At 43.0% G+C, this 19,023-nt stretch overlaps 1 protein-coding gene across 1 annotated transcript in view; it reads right to left on the bottom strand.

Annotated features, from left to right (window-relative positions):
- IMPG2 (interphotoreceptor matrix proteoglycan 2) overlaps nt 1-19,023 on the bottom strand; it is an 87,721-nt gene that overhangs the window by 66,953 nt on the left and 1,745 nt on the right. The window contains exons 2-3 of the mRNA XM_034767931.1: nt 17,994-18,254; nt 1,610-1,776 (exon numbers count right to left, since the gene is read on the bottom strand). Of these exons, the coding sequence (XP_034623822.1) occupies nt 1,610-1,776; nt 17,994-18,254 (428 nt within the window). The remainder of the gene's footprint in view (nt 1-1,609; nt 1,777-17,993; nt 18,255-19,023) is intronic.

The following is a 19,023-nucleotide window of genomic DNA, read 5'->3' on the forward strand; positions in this document are numbered from 1 at the left end:
AACCTAAATTAATTGCTGGACTTAAAGCGCTTCATTCTTTAATGATTTCACATGTAATATTTAATAATCTATCCAAAACATTGAAGCAACATTGGGCATTAAGATGCATCAGAATGTGCCTGCCTTTATATGTAAAGGCTAGAAGACAACAACCTTCAACTCTCCACCGCCCATATCACTGTAATACTTTAGGTAGCTCAACAATACACTCAAAATGTAAATAAAAAACTAACTCCCTTAAAATTTTCCATTAAAACTTCATTCATTATCTAGTTGCAGACTTTTCCAAGGAATACTGCAACACTACCAAATTTCTTAGATGTTTATGAAGGTTAACAACAGGACTTTGCCAGCATCCACCTACAAAAACCAACACATGAGCACAGATAGAAGCACCATTAGCTGTAGTGCAGTTCAGGCTTACATCTCCTATGGGTCAGTCACTAGCAAGTGACCATGACAAATACTTGAGCCAGTCTCATATTCTGACCAGCAGAGGAACACATACACACTAACCAATACATTAAACATCCTATAGGCTTGTGTTCCTAAGCTTCCTCAAAGTCTACCCAACCATGAACTTACTCATTAGCACACACAAATCTCCAATCTTCAAAAGTAATGGAGATTTTTGGCTTTAAAAAGATCATAGAATCCACCATACATCTTAGAACAGCCTTCATCATTAATGAAAAACTATTGTCTTAAAGAAAAATGGCCTCTTACATTCCACCATCAACTCCCTTCAAATAAGAAATATGTGCCTGGACTGCAAAACCATTTTAAACAAATATTGTTACAGAGACGGATGTTGTATACATACAAACTTGCAATGGCTTAGTTAAACCAGTGCAAACCCTTGGGATGACATGCCAGTTTAGCTTATTTCAGGTTAGTTTAAAGCTGTGCCAAACTGATTTCAGATAAAATAAACATGGTTTAAACCAAAATAACGAGTGTTCACACAGGGGTTTGCACCAGTTTAGCTGAAGTGGTTAATAGTCACACCCCTTAGTTAAATCTGTGTAAACTCTCCATGTAGACAAGGCCACAGACTTTCTAGGCAGGATATTGAGTCTAATGTCTACAAACACACACATTTGCAAATCATGCGCACGTGCATGTCTGTGTAGCAAATACGTGGTGACCGGAATGTCAGTGTTGTCATTGTGCTGTTCAGCTTGGTAAGAGCAAGAATTCAACTGAGGCTCCTGCTCTGAAGCCCCAGGTGCCTATCATTTGAGCTGAAATAAAACCTCTATTAGCTGTAGACAGCCTATGATACGCAGCTGAACAAGTCTGATTCCATCCAGAAGAAGGCAATGGTCCCACATACACACTAGCCAGGTCATTGCAGTGAATGGCACTGAGGTACTCATTAAAGCAACAGCCTCTGCATCATAATGTTTTGCTCTGCCTCAAGGGAGCATAGTGCCTTATTTTCATAACACAGTACCTCTACATTAATAATCCAGGCACCACAAAATTCAGACATGTACTTTTAAAAAAAATCCATCTTTTTCATTGTCATTTGAAGTCGCACACTGGAGCATAACAATCCGTACTGGTTTCCTGATTTGGTAACCAGACCCCATCCTAATGCACTTACCTTCTTAATCAGGCTCTGGTGCTCTTCAGACTGACTGAAGTTTGTGCCCATTTCAAATATGCTCATAGTTCCTTCCTCACACAAACTCATCCAGTACTGATATTCTTCACGTGCTGGAAGTCTATCCCAGAATGTCTTGAAGACCTCCCAGACTGCTTCCTGGCACACTAGAGAAGCAGAAATACACAATATAAATACAAGGTGGAGGGTGTGGGTGTGGATAGCTATAGTTCTATTTTCCGAATAATATTTATGACATCTGTCTGCCTGTATGAATCCCCTTTGAAGGGGATTCAGAATAGAAGATCTTATGTATTAAAAGACACACATTGTTGCCTCCCTAATAGAGACTTTATATTTGTTCTTACTTTGCTTGCTGTTCTCCTTAATCTAAAATAAAAGTCACATTGACATGCTGTGTTCTGGAAAATATAAACATCTCCAGTATTGCCAACTCCAAGTATTCGAAAATCAAGAGTTAGACCCCAGAAACCATTACATTGGCTTAAAAAAATCATTTATTTGCCTTCTGGATTTTGAAACACTAAGGTTCACATTTGCAAGCTTTCACTGCAACCAAGAGAGCTAGAAACTTAAATTAAAGCTGAGATTTGCATGTATTCACATGACTTCAGGAGCCAGTGGGGCTTTCAGAAAAACACCAAGTTTCTCAAGAATAGACAACACTGCATCTCACATGCTTTAGGGCCTCTTTAAGTAAAGAGGTAGAACGTGAAGCAAATTGTCATATTCCCAAAACATGCAGTGTCACACAGTCACTCCCATGACGTATTTTCCCTTCCAAAGTTCCAGAAAGAATGATACCTTTTCAGAAAAGCTGGTGGACATTTTCCTTTGAAAACAAGCCCTATCAAAAATGAATATTTGAACAATTTTGTAAAAAAGTAATTCAGTGGAAATGATTGATGAAAAAGTTAGCTTGGTTAATTATTTTGCATTTTTGCCTTTCAGTTTTTGCATCACCAATTTTGATTGGTAGTTTAGTGTCATGGCAGAATTCTCCCCCCCCCCCCCCGCACCAAAAATCCAAATTCCAAAAACAATGGCAAATTTAAAAGTGGAAAAAAAAAACTTTCAATAGAAAAAATTCTGCAGAAAATTAAAAATTGGTCCATTTCTAAAAGAATGAGCAGGCATGGTTTAGTGGGTGGCACTTTGTTGCTGGAGGCAATGCGTACTGGACAAGAGAAGGGAGAAAGGATGATCCAGTGGTTTGGGTGCTAATTTGGGACTCAGGGGACCCGGACTCAATTCCCTTATCTCCACAGTTTTCCTGTGTGACTTGGGCAACTTACTTCGTCTCTCTAGTCCTCAGTTCCCCATCTGTGAAATGGACACAATGGCACTTCCCTACTTCACAGGGGTGTTGTGAGTATCATACATTAGAGGTTGTGAGGAACTCTCATACTATGGTAATGTAAGCCATTTAAGTACTAGTACAACAGAGGTTCAGGTCACTTGAAGTCGTGAAAGACTCCATATCTCTTTTCCCAATAATACGTTAACCCCAATGTCCTATCCAAATTCCTACTGGGATAATTACATTCTACCTTCACCTTTCATCTGCATTTTCTCACCTATAAACTATTGTTCTGCTAAACAGCTGCCATGCTGCACCCCAGAAGTAGCTGCATTTCAACTGTGGGTAAAGTTATCCCTTGTACACTGTGCTCCTAATTTTAAAAAGTGAGCACCTACACAGAAGATACACGTTAACTGCAGGATTGTGGTACCAAAGGTAAAGTGCAGCCAGCATTTAAATTTACCAGTATTATAATTAGTTTGTACTGAAAAAGTTTCTAGATGTTCAATTCTCAATACAATTCCTTTGAAGGCAATTGTGTGACTGACTTAAAATAAATATTGGAAGCTATCATTGTGTTAATGGCTACTGAAAATTAGGGCTAGAATCATGAGATGAAAATGTGATGTGCTTAAAAAAAATAAAGAGCTATTCTAACATTACTGTATCTATATATTTCCAAAGGGCTGACTCTGAGCTGTAAGCTGAAAAGGTTTGTGACCACAAGGTTAAATTCTCTTCCTGTACTGTTCATGCTCTAATCTCTCTCTGTTTTCCAGTCAGAGCAGTTGGTCACATAATGCTCATGCAAGAACCTCTCTTTGACCCAGGATAAATGGAGGAGAGAGATTTATGGGATTTTCCTCCGCCAGCTATATACAGTAGTTTGGCAGAGGAATGCTTTGCTTTCAGGGAAAGTCTGACATACTCAGCCAGACCCTATAGGGAACTGACCTTGAATATTTCTTAAGTCATTTTCTTCAAGCAGCTTAAAAAAAAAAAAAAAAAAACCCTCTCTGTGCTGCCAAGATCCAAAACTTGATTACGATTACCTCTGGGTGTCAGATGCTCTTTCGGTTAAACACATTGCACTGGTTTAACTAAGAATTTAAAAAGTCTGGTGTCTTTCAGAGATACTGTTGGGAAATTTTTATATGCACATTATGTCTCTCCATACATTCAAGGAATGGGCATTTCCTGGATGTACTGGGCTTATAAATTATAACTTTATGAAACTGTTTCACAATTTAATGGTGCTCTTGGACACCTGACTGATCATGGAGTCCCAGATGGCACTGGTAGGCAAGAACACTTTTTTCTGTTGCTGTCTGGTAAGGCACTTCTAAGTATTTCTCTCTGATGTGGAGCTTGCCAGTTATCCAGATCTTTGTGACTGCCAAGCTGGATTGTTGCAGTACACTCTACAGAGTAGTAGTTTTGGAGATCGCTCAGAAGCTACAGCTAGTGCAAAATAAAGTACTGTATATACTGTATATGCAGTGTTAGCTGCATGAAGTATATACCAATTTTCTGGTACACCTCTACCCCAATATAACACAAATTTGGATATAACGCGGTAAAGCAGTGCTCCAGGGGGGCGGGGCTGCGCACTCCGGCGGATCAAAGCAAGTTCAATATAACACGGTTTCACCTATAACACGGTAAGATTTTTTGGCTCCCGAGGACAGCGTTATAGCAAGGTAGAGGTGTAGTTGCACTGAAATCTTACCAGCTTCCAGGTTGATTACTTTGGTCTGTAAAGCACTATAAAAACTGGGTAATGACTACTGAAGACTGCCTCATATCTGTTGTGATGTCTATGCAAAAATCAGTCAATTTTTGCTTAAGTTGAAGGGCAAATTGAGAGAAGTGGCACTTAATTTTATCTATTCATAAGTAAAAGTGGCAAATGTACATATATTTTTTGAAAAATGTATGTATTTGATTGTGTGTGTCACTTGCCTTCTTAGATAGCAAACTCTTTGGTAGGCAAAGACCATCATGGGGCCTGGATCCTGACTGGGACCTCTGGGCACTAACATAGTTCAAACCATCACCACTAACCTCTGCAATGTTTCCTCCCGCTCTCTCTCAGATGTGAGGGTTTAGGAAAGGCCTGAGATCAGCCTCAAATCCGGAACACTATTCTAATACCACAGGATAGAAGTAACTCTAATTGATTTCATTGGGAGTTATTCGTATCCTATAGTGGAGTATAGGGCCCTCCCAGGTATCCAATGCTGTGTAGTATCTATCCTACTCCCATTCCAAATGATTAGGACGAGTTTTCCAACAGGCTGTAATTGTGACATGAAACAGACGGAAGTTGAAGTGCAGACACACATCTCTTGCAAATCTTTGCAGAGGCTCTGGCTGACCCCACAAGGTTTTCAAACAGCAACAGACCAAGTACTGGCTGCCCAGATGCAAGTAATAACTAGCGGTAATAATCCCAGGCAGTTTTCTTTAACAGTTTTAAATATGTTTAATCTCATTTTTAAAATTAATTTGATCAACAGTATTTCCCCTGACTACTACAAGCTGCTGCAGCATGGACATTTGCTCCCAATCAGCTCCTGTTAGATTAGGGATTTGTTGTGTCTCCTTTCAATTAGAATTAGTCATCCCCCCCACCAACCCTGAATCCCAATCTCACAGGTGCTGCGCCATCTGTGGGTTCTGATGCCATTAACCAAACTTAGCTGGAAAAATATGGTCACATTTTTTCCGTGGAGGAGGGAAAGAGATGGGGAGTCAAATTCTCCCCTCATTTACACCTAGTCACCTCCAATGAAATCAATGATATATGGGGATAACTGGGGGGGGGGGGGGGGAATTTAGCCTGTTGTTGAAAAACGCTATTGCATATCTTGATTTGAAATACATTAACTAATACTTATCTAATGAAGCAGACCAGAGCCTCACATTGCTGACACTATTAAGAAGCCGAACCTCTGTTGACAAGAAATTATTTCTGGCTCCTAAATAGTCTGATGAGAATTCACTCATGTGACCCTGTGGATTTGGGGAGGGATAAAAGTATTGGACACATTTGTACTGTGATTTCCATTGGTGTTCATTCGAACACTACGACTGCATGTGCTGACTGCCAAACTAAACAAACTAGTCATTCTGCCAACCACATTCCCACTGAGTAGTACCTTATTCTGCGAATTCCCCTATTTATTTAAATGGGTCAAATTGCAAAATAAGGTGCTACTTTCTAATTCCTGGTAACTGGACTCCCAAGGCCCTGCCCCCTGCCTCGCCCCTGCCCAAGGCCATGCCCCTTGCCCCTCCCACCAAAAAGTACAAAATCATTTTTATGTATAAGTATCCCTCCCTTCTGCCTTTCCCTCGCCTTAAGTATTCTATACACTGCACAACTTAATGAAAACAAATTAAAATACAATAAAACCTAAAAAAACTACCCTTTTCAAATTCGAAGGTGATAAAAGCAAATGAGGTAGGAGACCAAAAAAGGAAAACAGGAGTTTAGGAAAAGATAACGATATGGCCAACAGTCTTCATAATTAAAAACCCAACTTTAAAGCAAAAGACTTGGGCCCTGTCTACACTGCCAAGTTTCTGTGTAGTAAGGCAGTTTTCTGCGTTGTAACTCCTGAGGTGTACACACTGCCAAGCCACTTAGTGGGCAGAAACTGTGCAGTTGCAGCACTTTAAAAAAAACCACCTCAACGAAGGCACAGAGCTTTCTGCGCCGGGGCTACAGCGCTGTGGTGCCAGTGTAGACACCCAGGTTGATTACAGCGCTGTGACTGGCCTCCAGGAGGTGTCCCACAATGCCTGTTCTCACCTCTCTGGTCATCAGTTTGAACTCTACTGCCCTGCCCTCAGGTGACCAACCTTCATCCCCACCCCACACATTCCTTTGGAATTTTGCAAGTCCCCTTCCTGTTTGCTTGGTGACACGTGCATTGGTCTCAGTGCATCTTTCCAGGTGGTGACGCCTGCTCCACGCACCAGGCGATCCCCCGCTTGGAGCAATGCCGAACTGCTGGATCTCATCAGCATTCGGGGAGAGGAGGCAGTGCAGTCACAGCTGCGCTCCAGCCGTAGGAATTATGATACCTCTGGACAAATTTCATGATGCATGACAGAAAGAGCTATGACTGGGATACACTGCAGTGCAGGGTCTAAGCGAAGGAGCTACAGAACGCCTACCACAAGGCACGGGAGGCAAACCACCGCTCCAGTGCTGTGCCCACATGCTGCCGGTTCTACAAAGAGCTGGACGCGATACTCAGTGGTGACCCCACCTCCACTGCGAAGACCACTGTGGATACTTCGGTGGCTAGCATGCCAGTCGAGAGTGGACTGAGCCAAGAGGAGGAAATCTTGGACGAGGATGTGGAGGGAGACCCAGAGGCAGAGGATGACTCAGAGGAGGCTAGCCAGTCACAGCTGTTGGATGTTGGCGAAGTGCAAACAGGAGAGGAGGCCCCTGGTAAGTGGATTTGATTTTGGGAATTGCTGAAGCGAGTTGTTGGGGGCAGGAGGGTTGCAGAAAGCAGGCTTGTCTCCCACTGCATGCCTAGTGTGAGTGATGGAACAGGCTGTTGATTGACTCCCTCACTTCATGGGAGTCTCCCTCAGAGATCTCCAGGAAACCCTTGTGGAGATACTGGGCAATCCGTTGCCACAGGTTCTTCGGCAGAGCTGCTTTGTTTCTTGCCCCATTAATGGTAACTTTCCCATGCCACTGTGCCATCACAGTGGTGGTGGTGGGGCACCATTGCTGCACACAGGTGACGGCATAAGGGTCAGGGCAGAAGCCACAGTCTTGGAGAAGACCCTCCCTTGATTCCCTGCTCACCCTCAGCGGCAAGATATCTTCCATAATGATCACATCCTGTGGAAAGTGTGGGGACAGGAATGATTATCAGGCTCCCCCTATAGTGCTGGTTCTCCCCAAGAGCCACGTGCCCAGTGTACAGCAGGGTCCAGGAAGAGTGATTTACCCTGCCTCTGCAGCTACTAACCATTTTGGGAGTCTTGTGGCTCTTACGTGCTTGCCTGGGGTCAGCCAGTTAGTGACATGTATGTGAAGAGTGGCTGTGTTTTAAAACACTGAATCAGTGTTCTTTGTGTTGCAAACAATACTGCTTCTGTAAAATGTTGCATTTAAACTTCACAGATATGACCTTGGGAGCCAAGCCTTCCTCTTTGTTACTGGCAGCTGAATGGCTGTGCAGAATTAGAAAGCAGCCAAGAAGAACCAAGGAGGACTTTCTGCGTGATGTTATGATGCACTCCGCCGCCAAGAAACAAGAATTGAAGGAGTGGCAGGACTGCGAGACGAGGACCCGAAAGGAGAATGTGGCACGCCAGAATGAAGCCATGGAACGGCTCTTAAACATTATGGAGCGCCAAGCGGACACGCTCCAGGCAATACTAGCTCTTCAAACCGAGCAGCTCTGCGCCCACCCTCCCCTGCACCCGCTGTTGCACAACTCTTTCCCATGCTCTCCCCAGACACCGCCAACACACTCTTATCAACCTCCTGGCTCCAGTCTATACTTGCGGCATTCCACTCCTCCCCCTTCACAGTCCAACAGTGTGGACTCTCACTACCCACTGCACTCAACACCCGTCCCTCTGCAATCTGGCCCTGCTGAAGTACAGCACCCACTGCATTGTACTCCAAAGGAGAAAGCTGGGTATGATCCCTGGACATACACAAATCTTCAGCCATCCTGGGACACCACCTCCTCCTGGGATCTTTCCTTCCCCTATCCTCCTCACTGGTGATGCTTTTTGGGTATGATTCTCTCCTCCGGTTATTATCGTTTAATAAAAGAACTGTGTTGGTTTGAAAGCAATCTTTATTCTATTAATTGAAAGCAAAAAGAGCCCTGCAAAGCAACATACAAGTATGTTAAACCCACCTATTGCATCATCTGCACTAATCACCTCCTAGCATTACAAGCACTGCACTCCCGAGCACAGCAACAAATATTAGTGGCTTTCAGCTTCAAATTGCTGCCTCAGGGCATCCCTGATCCTTATGTCCCTGCGCTGCGCCCCTCTAATAGCCCTGGTCTCTGGCTGTTCAAACTCAGCCTCCAGGTGCTGAGCCTCTGCGGTCCAGCCCTGAGTGAAGCTTTCACCCTTCCCTTCCCAAATATTATGGAGTGTACAGCACGCGGCTATAAGTATAGGAATATTGTCATCGGCCAGGTCCAGCTTCCCATAGAGGCAGCACCAGCAGGCCTTTAAACGCCAAATGCACACTCAACAGTCATTCTGCACTTTCTCAACCTGTTGTTGAACCACTCCTTGCTGCTGTCAAGTTGCCCCGTGTATGGCTTCATAAGCCATGGCATTAAAGAGTAGGCAGGGTCTCCCAGGATCACAATGGGCATTTCGACTTCCCCTACGGTGATCTTCTGGTCCAGGAAGAAAGTCCCTGCTTGCAGCTTCCTGAACAGGCCAGTGTTCCGAAAGAACACCCATACTTTCCATCCTTTAAATGGCCATAGCCCATACTGGAGGGAAGGCAGAGAGGCTCTTCCCTCACCTCCTTTGGGTAGGTTACTTCCCCACGTCAACTATGACTGACCCTTGCACAGGGATATAAGGTGGGGAGGCTCCTTGCTTCTCTATCTTTTTTTCCTCAGTCTGACCCTGGGTCTCCACTTTGGGGTCCTTCAAAGCTATCAAGACAAAAGCCATTCTGAGCTATATTTTCAAAGCCATGCATAGCAATTCCCTTCCACAAACAGGAACATAATGCCTGGTTATTCAGCTTTCAGCTGTCAGGTGGCCTTGAAGAGACACACGTTAGTCAACAAGCATCATGCACTGTTTAGTCAGGTCCCACGACTTCATCTTGCTTCCTGAGCCTCATGATCCCACTGTGCCGTCAGTTTCCAATAAAAACTGATAACTCACTTAGGCCATGTTTACACTAGAGACCTTACACTGGTACAGCTATACCGCTACAGCTGCGCCGCTGTAAGGTCTCCTGTGTAGCCGCTCTCTGTGGCGTGAGAGACCTCTCCTGTCAGCATAATGAAACCACCCACAATGAGCGGCGGTAGCTATGTTGCCAGGAGAGTGTCTCCCACCAACATAGTGCTGTCCACACCAATGCTTCTGTTGGTATAACTTATGTCAATCACACCCCTGACCAACAAGAGCTTTACCAACAAAAGTGCTAGTGTACATATAGCCTTACCAAAGGTTTTGTCTCACTTATCGCTCTGTACCCAGGGCCACATTCTGCCGTCACATGTGCAAGCCCAACTCCAGATGGCTTCAGTGGGAGTTGCCCATGCATATCCTAGGGAAGAATTTGGTGCAAAGCAAACCAGGGTCGTGATCAAGCAATTGAATTAATGCAGGCCTTCAACAGGAAGATGTTAACTGCCACTCAAACACCACTGACCCAACTGTAAACTGAACGGAGGAACACAATGAAAGAAGATAACAGGAGTCAGTGTTTCTCAGCCTTTTTGATACCAGGGACCGGCTTGCTGCCTTCCTAAACTGTGTCAGGGAGATCTCAGGGACCTGCGTTGGTCCATGGTCCAGTCATTGAGAAACATTGCTCTAGGCTTCCAAACCAAGGCAGAAATTCGCTTACTCAATCAGAGGACCATAACGAAGGGAAGCTTTCCTCTTTAAGTGTTTAAATTAACACTTAATGAGGAAGGCTTCTCTTCTTGTTCACTTAGGGCCAGACAGAGAAGATCTGAGGTAGGGTGAACCCAGATGGTTAGAAAAGGTATCAATCTAGTACACATTAGCAGAGCATTCTGTTTTAATTTCTTTACGTTTACAAAAGAGTTCACTCCCCCTCCCACTCCTTCTGGACACTGCATACCCTGTACAAATCTTGAACTAAATCCTAACAGGTGCCAAGCTTCTGCAAATTCCCAGTGAAATCAATGGAAACTGCATATGCTGAGCACCTCTCCGAATTTAATCCTTTATGAAAAGCAGCCACCACTCACGCATTGCAATCTCTCTGCAAAATGCAGCATCACAACCATTTGATATTGTCCTCTTCCTGTATGTTCCATCTACCTAGGATACTGTATGGCCTACGTTATCAGAGTATCTGAGCAACTCATAAACATTAATGTATTTATCCTCACACCACCACCGTGAGCTAGGGAAGTGCTATCATCCCCATTTTACAGAAGGGGAACTGAGGCTCGGAGAGATTCAGTGACTTGCCCCAGGTCCCACAAGAAGTCTGTGGCAGAGCTGGGTACCGAACGCACTGCAAATCACAGTCCTGTGCCTTATCCCCAAGCTTCCTCCTTTCCATCCACATTCTCAAGACTTTCTGGGACAATATTATGCCATCATTCATATCGAAGTTCATTGTTGAAATCAAAGCCATTTTATAGATTTGAATGCAAAAAGCAGCTCAGATGGCTGAACTTCTTAGTTGAACTCCAGTTGCCAAGCCAGATTTAAAATGTGAAGTAAAATAAAGAAAGAAGTCTGCTCATACACCAAGGCCATGAATGAAAAGTTTAGTCAGGAATGAAGTTCTGCAAGCGAGTTGTGAATCCCTGAAAAACCATGGTATCAACAGAAATGCTGACACAGCTTCAGATGCAGTGACGCTGCCAGAAACCATTTGAGTACAAATGCTAGCCCTCAACACAAACGGAAAGAGCTCACCCATCTGGCTAGATCCTGCAGTCTTCATTAGCCCTTGCCCTGGAAAAACATTTACTGGACTTGTATGGGATTATACCTGGTGGTGTTTGCGGGATCAGCCCATGGAGGAGACAGGATTTCTGATCAACCCCCCTTAATCCCTAGCAGATGATACTGATTAAAAACCATCACTAAATCAAGACCAGTCTTTCAAGGCAGTTAAAAAAAGAGGCTAGAAGTTGTATGTGGGTGGAAAGGGAAGCTTCTACTGGAAATGACTTCCATCCATACCTGGTGATGGTGATTCAGAACTCTTGAAAGAGAGAACATATTAAAATAATAATACTTTGCACTTCTATAGCACCCTTCATTTAAAGAACTCAAAGCACTTTACAAACCTTAATGACTAAAGCCTTACACAATACTGCTAAGGAAGTATTACTCTCCCTATTTTACAGATGGGGAAACTGAGGTACTGAGAGGATGTGTGACTCTAGTAAATCACACAGCAAATCAGTGGCAGAGCCAGGAATGCAAATCAGATAGCCGTCCCATCCTCTCTCTCAAAATGGAGGTCTTACATTTACATAGCATCTTTCATCCACAAGGAGTGCTTCAAAAATCATTTAATGCACCACTGAACTACAGCCCAACTATAAGGGGAGCAACCAGTTCGCTGTACTAAAGGCACAAGCAGGAATTTTTGCTCAGGACACTGGTGCAAACTCACACTCTAATGAATAAAAGTTCCATGGGCTCTTAATGCCCACGCAGAGCCGACAGGGCCTTGGTTTTAAAGGTTGTATCAGAAAGTCCTATACACAGTAAAACTATGTGAAACTCAACTGATCTATTGTGAAAGGAGGAAACTGAAACTGCCAGGATTCTAACCTGGGGTGAAGGAGTGCAGGTGTTTCAAACCTGATGCTTACAACACTGTGCGTATGTGAATAATACTTAGCATTTTTACAGTATGTTTCACCTGTAGAATTCTAAGCCCCTAACAAAGGCGGTTAAGTGTTACTATCTCCACTGAAGTTTTACATAGGGTGACCAGATGTCCTGATTTTATAGGGACAGTCCCGATTTTTGGGTCTTTTTCTCACATAGGCACCTATTACCCCGCACCTCCTGTCTTGATTTTTGACACTTGCTATCTGGTCAGCCTAGTTTTACATCCAGTTTGAGAGTGCACTGACATGGCCAAATCTTTTGGAGGGGAAAAAAGTCTTTGTTTAAAATTCCCTTCCCTGCAGGCTGCACTGTTCTTTTGAAAATAACCATTTAAGACTTCCATGAGTTCCTCTGTCTGAAATCCTATGTTGAAACTTTGCCCGTAACATGCCCCTTACCCATCCGTATGGGACGCACTAATTCCCAAGGAACTGTGGTTTTGGCTCTGGTTTTAGCATTTAGCGTTCTGAAGAGAAAGAGTCATTTAGCCTATTACATCTCACTTGATATGAAGGGATTTGTGAGGTTAACAGGAGGGACAACATATGACAGTATTGGACACCTAGTAGGGGGTGGGGTAGCTTGCTGGTCATTTGTGTAAGTGGGCAGTGCTGGAGTTTTATCCCCATTTAATCCCATTAGTGCTTCTTAAGAGTTGAATCGTGTACGGTTGACTAGGAGTTCTGAATCAGGCAGGATAGTCTTTTCTGAAGCAGCAGGATGTCAATAGCTTCTCTTGTTGCTTCTGCGGAACTGCATGGCTCAGTCTGTAAGGTTGTGAGACTCAGGGTCATAGTAATAAAAAGAATGATTGACCCTTCTAAGGTACTTCTCATCCAAAGGTTTCATTAACACTTGCCAAACAGATTATAATATATGTATATGCACACACACAGATCCCTTCCTCTGCTGTTGAAATGCATATGGGGTTGAACACGGCAACCTTTAGACAGCACACGGAAACAATTAAAGATAGAATTCACAACAACAGCAGCACTAAGTCTTTAAACAGCACACAACCCACCTCCATACAGCACTGCAGTACAGAGAGAAAAATCTCTCTGGAGAAAATGGAGCTTTTTAGCTGCACATGCTAACACCTAAGATCTCAGATGAAGGAGAGGCTGAACCACTGCTTCCATCACAAAGCCCAGAATGTGTTGTCTGTGTATTAAACCAGGCATGAAAATTTGCTTGGCTGGAAACAATGCAGAAAAGTGCTAAGCAGAGAAAATGATGCACTGATTTATTAAATTAGCCCCTTTGTTTAATTAAAATGCCTTTTATCAGCTTTGGCCACTCAATAAAGTTGATTAATTTTGTTTTGTTTTTAAAGCTACTTCTGTTCACCTTTAGTTAAGGTTTGAGTAACAAGTTGAAACTTCAGCCTCTCTGTTAAGGTCTTTCAATCAAACAGACACTTTGTTTTATTTTTGTGGTTCAATACTAATAATTATTACGGAAACCATTTCATCATTAAAATCCTTTTATTTTAATAAGAGATAGTCCTGAATCAAAACTTGATCATCCCAAACTTTCAGGGGAGAAGGTTTTTCAAAATCCAAACTGTGATCCAAATTTTATAGCACCAATCCCAAATAACTTTGGATCTGAACCAACCCAAATTTAAATACATTAAATAAATAAATAAATAAATGGAGATATCCTTTCTTCTAGAACTGGAAGGGACCTTGAAAGGTCATCAAGTCCAGCCCCCTGCCTTCACTAGCAGGACTAAGTACTGATTTTGCCTCAGATCCTTAAGTGGCCCCTTCAAAGGATTGAACTCATAACCCTGGGTTTAGCAGGCCAATGCTCAAACCACTGAGCTATCCCCCACCCCATTTAGGAAGAAGAGGGTCAGAATCTTGATCCACACCTAAATGTGGATGGCTCAGTCCCACCTCTGGAATAACCAAAGCCATTGGCCATAAATATGAATAAAATCCCTAGGATTCATTCCCCTAAGAAATACTTTTCTTTCTCAAGTATTGAAAATCACCTCCAACTCCTTCATTATTAACTGTTACACCCAATACATTGACTAATTCCTTCTTCTGTGATCAGTATTTTTAGATCATGTATTTTAAGTACAGGCTGGCCAACACAGACCTGATAGGAAGAATGTATACCACTCCGGCCATCTGAAAGTTCACATTAAGAGAAGTGCTTTTGTCCTAAGGAATAAACTCTGAAATGTATACGAGCATACAGAGCCAGATTGTGTATGGCCCTATGTGGGAGAAGAATGCACAAGGAACTTTGGAGCCTGCATAGGAAAGGCAGCCACCATCACAGTGCTTAAGCTCAGACATCCCAAAGAGAGAAAGCATTTGGTACTGGTGAATGGTGCCAGGCTGACAGTGGTAGCAACCAGACTCTTATATTTACCCGCTGTGCAGGTACAGCACAGGGCATAGCAGAGCAAGTTTCCCCATGCTGCCTTCACCCTAACTCCATTTACACCTCCTGCTGGGAGGGTAGTTCAATTTGGCTGATCCAATGCTTGGCCTCTCTACTGAGACTGGCCAACAGAACTGCCCATTTGTGCTGGTTGCGGTGAGTTTTGTGAAGAAGTGGAGAGAAACCATGCAACATCCAACAGATGGCAACAATTTTCAGTTAGCACTAACCTGGGCTTTCATTACCAATCCCCTGAACGATAAGCACTAACATTATTTTCAATATGTTTCACAGTGCATTCATGATTAGAACTTCTACACTCTTAGGCTTCCATCAAGTCAATCTTGTCAAGGTGCGTCTCAGTGCTGCCCAGTGGACACTGTGACCTTTAAATAATAATTTGTTTGCAAACTACTTTCCGCAGCAGCAAAGAAGTTAATCTTAAAAGAGCATGTGCTAATAATCCCACCCATATACTCACATAGGGCCTGATCCTGTGATATGCCAAGTGCCTTTAACTCCCATGTCAGCACCTGTTGCATTTAGAGTTCACAAACACCAATTTAACCCTGTCTAGAAGCTCAGCACTTGGCAGGATCAAACCCAAACTGTATTCATATCAACTCTACAGGTATTCATAGGTATCCATGAACCTAACTCTTCTGTTACATGTTCAGATATTACAGTGATTAACTGTATATATATTAACTGTATGATATAAATGTCTGGATAGACTGGCTTCCACCTGTAGATACTCTTTTTTTAAAAAAAGTCTCTTTATGACTATCACTACAAAGAGCAAGAGGGGTATAACATACTAAGGAGTGTAGAGGCAATGAGAACCCAAGATTGGTCAGATAGTGCTGCTAATGAAAGTAAAAAAATGCTAACTCTATTCCAAGTAGTGGGTTGTTTTGCGATTTAGGTATGTGATTAGAGTGACTATGGCACTGGAATGAGACGCAGAAGACCTGGCATGTATTTCTGGCTCTGCCACTGACCTGCTAGGATGACCCTGAACAAGTCACTTCCTCCCTGAACCTCGCTTTCCTCTCCCACGCTGTGCATCCTTCCTTTTTAGACTGTCAGCTCCTTGGTCTCTTACTATGGAGTGGTACAGCACAGTACAACGATGCCTGTAATCTTAGATGGACCTCTCGGTATTACTAGACTGCTAATAATAATAGATTTGAAAATGCAGACATAATTAAGTGTAGAGAATACTGATTTTCTACATGCCCCATTCAGTTTCACTGTGAATTTTTCATGTTTCATCATATATTTTTAGTACCTCTTGTGTTGTTCTCTATGTGAATTACAGGAGGTCTAACACCAGGTGCCACATCTGGTTTATAAGTAGAATTTCCCCATAAAAAGTAATGGGGAAGTTCTGTTTAAAAATCTCCATGGAGTGATCTAGTCACAAGAGATGAGCACTCAGCTTGCAGCCTATAACAAAAACACCCAAGAGGCAGCATCTACTTCAAGCAGAGGCAACCTCAGCAGCTCTCACAACCTCCCAGAAGCCAGTAAAGCTGTCTTTAGTTGACATGTGAGGCTCGTGTTGGGCTCAGATGAGCTTAGCTATAAAAGAAAACATGAAGTATTCAGTGGCTATGACTTCTGAAATGGTCGCTATGAATTGATAATTCCCAGTTGTATACTTAGCAACTGGAGAGAGAGTGCTATGCAGAAACAGAGAAAAATCAATGGATCAGATGGCAGCAATGCAAGAGGAGAGGGAGCTAAGGTGAAGAATGAAAAGAGAGCTTCCCAGACAGCTTCCACATACCTCTTGACAGTCCCTTCTTAAAGGGGGACAACTGTCATTTTAGACCTAGATTTAAATAACAGGAACCTGACAGGATCCAGTCTAATTTGCTTATATTGGCAATGCCGTATCATGAATCTGAATGGACAGAGTATTTAATTTATGCTGCAGAAGTCATCCCATCATTGTTCCAACGCTTCCAGTGCTGTTTTTTTTTCGTGCTGGAAGTTTAGCACACATTTAGACCTCAGGAATTTTATTGAGAGAGAGTTTACATTACAGACTAGCACCACTACTGACTCTGTGAGAGGGATTCTGATTCCAATAGGGCTACACTACAGGAAGTCCTTCATCTGGCTACTACTTCAAAAATTGAGAGGGGGTAGGGGTGTGAGACTGTTGAGCATAGAAAAAAGAATGGTCCAGTGGTTAGAGAGCTAGCCTGAGACTGGGGAGACCCAGGATCCAATGCCTCTTCTGCCACAGACTGTGTGTGACTTAGGCAAGTCACTTAGGACAGAATTTCCAGAAATGTCTATGGCCTTGTCTACAGTGAAGTGCTGCAGCTGCACCACGGTAGCATTTTAAGTCAAGATACTATCTACACAGACAGGAAGGATTCTCCTGTCAGTTTGAGTTTTCCACTTCCTGAGAGGCAGGAGCTAGGTCGCTGGGGGAATTCGCCAGGGGTTAGCTTAGTTTAACTGTGTCGCTCAAGGGAATGGATTTTTCACACCCTGAGTGACATATAGCTATACTAACCTAATTTCCCAGAGTGTAGACCAGGCCTACGTAACTTAGGAACCTAACTTTCCCTACATGGGTAAGTAATACCAGTTATACTGTTATAACTTCCCATATGGACCCTTATCCAGAAAAAAGTGTCTGTTTTTTTCCAGTTAAGTTTAAACCCCTTTCAAAGCAACATTAATTTAATTGAAAAAGCCTCTCCTATTCTGGAATAAGGATGTTCACATAGGAAGTCACACTGGTATAGTTGTCTTGGTTATTATGGAGGAGCTTTGATTGCGAGGACTGAGAGATCGCCACGCCAAGTGTGGCTAGCCAGGGTTGTTAACTCATATGTAATTATTATGAGTTAGCAAGGAACAAAAGCAAAATTTCTTAGGTAATGTACTTAACCTAGGGCCTCTTTGTATGATAAGTATTAATGTTTATAACAAATACCACACTTTTTAAAATCAATTATCTATTAAACATGCAATGGTTGCATCCTTACTTACCGTAACACTGCTATAGAGCACTGTGTCAGCTTCCCTGCGCTCACTTACCTCGGAGTTTGAAGTATTTCAGATGGTTGGCAATGGCCTGCTCACCAGTTTCATCTGGACAAATTTTAACTCCACTAGGAAACAGGATGGACCTCTTCCTTCGAAACAACACGCGCCTGTTGAGGTGTTCCTTTCCTGTGAATTCAGTACGTTGTCTTGACTCAGGAGACAGGGAAGGGTTTACTAATTGCCAGCCATTGGGTTGAGTTGTTGGTCTAGCATCCTTACCTTTGATTTCCTCTGCAGCGGAGTAAGTTTCTGCTGTAAAATTAAACCATATGCAAGACTCAGCTGACAGAGTTACACCATTCTATATATCCCAACACCACTGCCCTGGATTTCTGGGCAGTACGGTTATAGTTGATATCCTCCAGTCCAAACCTCAAGTTGAAATCAGTGGGAGTTTTGATTAAGAACCATAGAATTTGGCCAAAAGGGATTTGGTTTTTCATTAGTCATTTTAAAAGGGCCCAATTCTCCTCTCAGATGCACTGGTGCAAGTGGGCAAGGTAGCAGAGAATGAGCTGTATTTATCATAGGAAAGGTGTTTGTGATTTCCCCAGCAACTCTGAATTTACCATGTTATCAAGGGAATGTATACCTTCTAGCTGAATTTTCATTTGTTTGGTTCATCGTGCAATTGGTTTCACATGATCACTTGGCAAAAGTTTCAATCAAGGTAAGCCCAGGGTTTTACCTCCTGAGGGAGTGGTCTCAACTGAAAAACTGCTTACGAATTTGTATTTAAATGTGAATTTAGTGCTGGCATTGTGGAAAGTGCTATATTGACCACCATGGAAACTCAAGTACTCCATTTACACACAGCACAGGCAACAGCATAGGCCATAGCAGCAAAAGCCTCCCCTGCATTGCTGCTCCAAAAACCTTCACTCCTCACCAGGAGAGACCAGGTATGGGGGAGTTCGATCTTTACAGCCCATTCTGTCCTTGGCCTCTCTCATGTTGCCAGTTAAGGTCTAAATCTAGTTCCAAATAAGTAGGCGTCCTCAAAAAAGCTACCGCTAGCGCT

The sequence above is a fragment of the Trachemys scripta genome, chromosome 1 (genome assembly GCF_013100865.1).
Source record: "Trachemys scripta elegans isolate TJP31775 chromosome 1, CAS_Tse_1.0, whole genome shotgun sequence".
Taxonomy (NCBI): Eukaryota; Metazoa; Chordata; order Testudines; family Emydidae; genus Trachemys; species Trachemys scripta.